General features: G+C 47.3%; 1 protein-coding gene across 2 annotated transcripts in view; it reads right to left on the bottom strand.

The window, feature by feature from the left end:
• c5 (complement component 5) overlaps window positions 1-4,064 on the bottom strand; it is a 27,010-nt gene that overhangs the window by 8,065 nt on the left and 14,881 nt on the right. For both annotated transcript variants that reach the window (XM_015057690.1, XM_015057691.1), the window contains exons 28-35: window positions 2,445-2,616; window positions 1,762-1,886; window positions 1,477-1,557; window positions 1,231-1,383; window positions 1,091-1,153; window positions 926-1,019; window positions 795-834; window positions 623-725 (exon numbers count right to left, since the gene is read on the bottom strand). In XM_015057690.1, the coding sequence (XP_014913176.1) occupies window positions 623-725; window positions 795-834; window positions 926-1,019; window positions 1,091-1,153; window positions 1,231-1,383; window positions 1,477-1,557; window positions 1,762-1,886; window positions 2,445-2,616 (831 nt within the window). The remainder of the gene's footprint in view (window positions 1-622; window positions 726-794; window positions 835-925; window positions 1,020-1,090; window positions 1,154-1,230; window positions 1,384-1,476; window positions 1,558-1,761; window positions 1,887-2,444; window positions 2,617-4,064) is intronic.

The raw sequence follows: 4,064 nt of genomic DNA, 5'->3' as shown, positions 1-4,064 counted from the left end.
CATAGTTATGGTAGCTGATCTTATTTCCTGTTATAACCTGAGCCAGTGGGAGCATATAAATATTGAGTATTAGGACTAGGACTGAACCTTGGGGAACCCCACAGGTGACCTCTGACCTCTTTGATAAGAAGTTTCCTATTGAAACAAAGAAATCCTTCTTCTTTATGGGAGCATTCACACCAGCCCTGTTTAGTCCAATTCCATTAAAGACTTTATCAAAAGTTCTAGAAATTAGAAACTCCAATCCCGTTGGTGAGGTGTGAATGCTAACCGACCTCTGACCTCTGACCTCTGGTCCTCCAAACCTCAGTATCACTTCTGAGGAAGCGAACTCTGGTTCGGTTTGAATGTGAATTTCAAGCAGACCAGAGACCGGTCCAAAAGCAGGAAGTGGACTACAGAGCAGGGCATTCTTGGTAAACACACCCAAAGCGCTAGCAGCAGAAGGGCAGCTTTCCAGTTGTTTCAGTAACTGTCACGGTCAACACAGAAGTCCAACAGAACCAGAACCAGCCCTTCTTCCATGATTTGCATTTATGTGGATGTCATTGAACAGTTTGATGATGGCGGTCTCCATGGTAACCGGACTGAAAGACGTCAAAGCGGTTTGTAGGCCGTTTACCTGTCTCAGGTCCTCCAGGTACGGCTCCATGCCTGTGGGCAGCTGGATCTTCATGACGGTCAGAAGCGACTCGGTGTAAACCTCGTTGGGTGGAGGTCGGTACCTGGAACACAAAGGTCACAGCGTCCACCACTGAGGATCCGGGGAAGCGGGTCAAGTTTTACCTTCTTACTTCACGCAGGCGACCAGGTGAGGAGCCTGCATGGTTGGATCTGAGGGGCAGAGCAAGAGCATGAGGTGGAAAGATCAAACAGAGTTTTCTTAAATCCAGCAGGGGGGGCGAGGGCCATGAGGAGGACGTACTGCTGGAGACGCCAGGTCCGACCAGCTCGATGGTCAGGTCAAAGTTACAGGAGGTCTGGGTGGACGCTGTGGTCTGATAGTAAACCGTCTTCATCTGGAGACACAGACAGACCGTTACTGGGAGCACATCTCACCTGTCAGGTGACCACAACAAGCCCCGCCCACCTTCACACTGGACACGCCCCTCCCATAGCCTGTGCTCACGATGATGTCATCATTCTTTGTTATCTTTGATAGAAACAGAGGAGAAGTGAGTAGTTCTGTTGGGGCTGTGGCCCCGCCCCTCCAGGTGGGCTGGGCCTCACCTGAAGGGGCGGGGCCACCGGGCGGCTGCGGCTCAGCTGGACTTGGCTCAGCTCTTCCTGCCTGCTGTTGCGGATTCTGATGTCCTGGTTGAGCACGGCTTTAGGAACAACCTTGCTGTACTCCGTCAGGGCCTCCAGGGTCAGAACCATGTCCTGATGTCACACACCACCACAGAAGAAGAAAACAAGCTGAGCTGGGCTTGGAACTCAGTGTCGCCCACCGCTGGAGGAGTGGAACACGTTTACCTTGATGGAGTAGAATCCTTCTCCGTAGTGCTGATCCTGAGTCAGCCAGGAAACCACGGGGTTGGCGTAATGGATCCTCCCCTTGAAGAGACAAACCAAATTACTGAGGCAGTACCGCCCTCTACAGGCAGAGAGAGGAGCTGCAGACACACCGCCCTCTACAGGCAGAGAGAGGAGCTGCAGACACACCGCCCTCTACAGGCAGAAGGGAAAATGATTGTGTGATATTATAAAAGTGTAAATTAAATGTTTTTATCAGCCTTATGAAGGGGAAGCTGTTTGCACCTTGAGCAGGACGGTCAGCAGGACGTACGCCGTCATCTCCACCGTCTGACCGCTGGATTTATCAGGCTTCAGCCAATCAGCCGTCACACTGGGCTCCTGCCAGTACCGCTGCAAAACCGGGTTCCCTGGACATAGAAAGCAGCATCATGACACCTCTGGTATGTCTGGGGATTCAGACACATGCTGCCATGGCAACACAAACACATACAAAAACAAATGCATAAGAAGAAGGGCTGCACAGTTGGTAGAGCTGTTGCCTTGCAGCAAGAAGGTTCTGGGTTCAATTCCCAGCCCGGGGTCTTTCTGTGTGTTTGCATGTTCTCCTGTGCATGGTGGGTACTCTCTGGGTTCTCCAGCTTCCTCCCACAGTGAAAGAAAACATGACTGGTTATTTGGTTTCTCCAAATCCTCCCTGTGTGTGTGTGCATGGTTGGTTGTCCTGTCTGTCTCTGTGTTGCTCTGCGACAGACAGGTGACCTGTCCAGGTGACCCCGCCTCTCACCCAGAACATTAGCTGGAGAGGCAGCAGTTCCTCCTGACCCACTGAGGGACAATGTGTAAGAAAATGGATGAACATCAGAAGAAAAAAAAAGAACAAATAAATACTGAAGGAATCAACAAACCCAAAGATCCCTCAAACATGAAGAGGGAATCTTGGTTTTGAATGAATGTGAAACAATCACCTTTCTGCCGCGCCTGCTGCTCCAGGACGGTCAGCAGCTGCGTCGCCTCCGCGCTGCTGGGGTCCTGCAGCGTCAGAGCGTAGGTCGCCACCGCACGCACATACATGCTCTTCACATTCAGGGCATGCTGGGAAAGGTAGTTTGCTGCTGAACGCTTGCTGCTGTCATGGAACTGAGAGGAGGAACAACAAGGAGACGAATCAACATGGATCAGAACCCAGTTAAAAAAAAAATCTTTTACTGCAGCTTCTCATGAAAATGAATCTATTCATGAGCAATTCAGCGAAAACCGACTCAGTTCTTTTCAGTTCATGGTAAGAACAAACCACGTAAACCAAGACTTCTTGTTTCCAGGGAAGAAAATAACGCGACACTCGGGAGAATTTTTCTACCAAAGTTCAATATGGGAAAGACGAAGACAGCGAGACGTCTGCCGTCTTCATCCTGCAGCAAATTAAACTTTCAACCAACTGGAAAACTGACACTTTAGTTTAGTTTCCACCACCAGTTTCCATGGCAACCATTAAAGGCAGACTGCATGCTGGGTGTTTGGCTGGGTGGAATACTGACACCTGCTGGACATTAAAAATCCCTACAGGTGATTTGATGATCTAGACCAGGGGTGGGCAGTCCTGGTCCTGGAGGGTCGATGTTCTGCAGCTCTTAATGTCTCCCTGGTCCAACACACCTGGATCCAGCAGCTGAATCTCCTCCAGGTTCTCCAGTCCTGCTAACGAACTCAGTATTTGACTCAGGTGTGTTGAAGCAGAGACACATCTACTAGTTGCAGGAGGCCCTCCAGCCTGGAGCTGCCACCCCTGGTCTAGACTATACAATAAGATTTAAGTCTTTGTATATTATGTCATATCTTCAGTTAAATTTAATATCTGATATTCTTAGATACAATCAATAAATAATGTGAACATGAACCATGAAGTGAAAACCTGAACATGTTTGGAATGAGGATGCTTGTAGACTGTTTTTATTTATTTATTTTTCAAAAAATTTCAATGAAAAAAAGAAGTTTTTCCAACATTTAGTCTGTTACGCTGTTTGGACACAACTTCTCCTGCTGTAATTGAATTAAATAAAACATTTATATGACATAATTTATAAAAAGCACCTGAGTAATTTGTAGAATGGCTGCATATCTGAGTTTATCTGGGACTTCATTCTCATGCCTCATGATGCCTCAGCATTAAAAGGTGGATTTATTTAAATAAGACAGTTTAGTCAAACATATGCGACACTTAACCTGCAGAACATAATATGAAAGTAAATTAAGAGTCAATTTCAGCTGAATTTGGATTCAGATAGATCAAGTAGAAACTGACAAGAACCGGATGAAACAAGAAAATGAAAACAAATTTATTTTCCAATATAAGATCAAAATGGTCCCACACTGAGGAAACCTTTTATTTGAGGCTGCTCCATAGGTGATGCTGTAAAAGGTTAGGAATTCGCTTGGCAAATGTTTTTGACAGATTCGCTTCCTTCTAAACAGTTTGGCGCATTAATGTCATTTCAAAACAGTTCCTGTATCGGTCACGTGACTTGCTGAAAACAACACGCGCACCGACACGTTTTGGTCTGTGGGCTGGACGCATGCGCAGACGCATC

This window comes from Poecilia latipinna, unplaced genomic scaffold, assembly GCF_001443285.1.
Source record: "Poecilia latipinna isolate Pla-1442-1.1 unplaced genomic scaffold, P_latipinna-1.0 Scaffold1485, whole genome shotgun sequence".
Lineage (NCBI taxonomy): Eukaryota > Metazoa > Chordata > Actinopteri > Cyprinodontiformes > Poeciliidae > Poecilia > Poecilia latipinna.
Note: the sequence above shows the minus strand (reverse complement) of the source record. Positions and strands in the feature narration are given on the sequence as shown.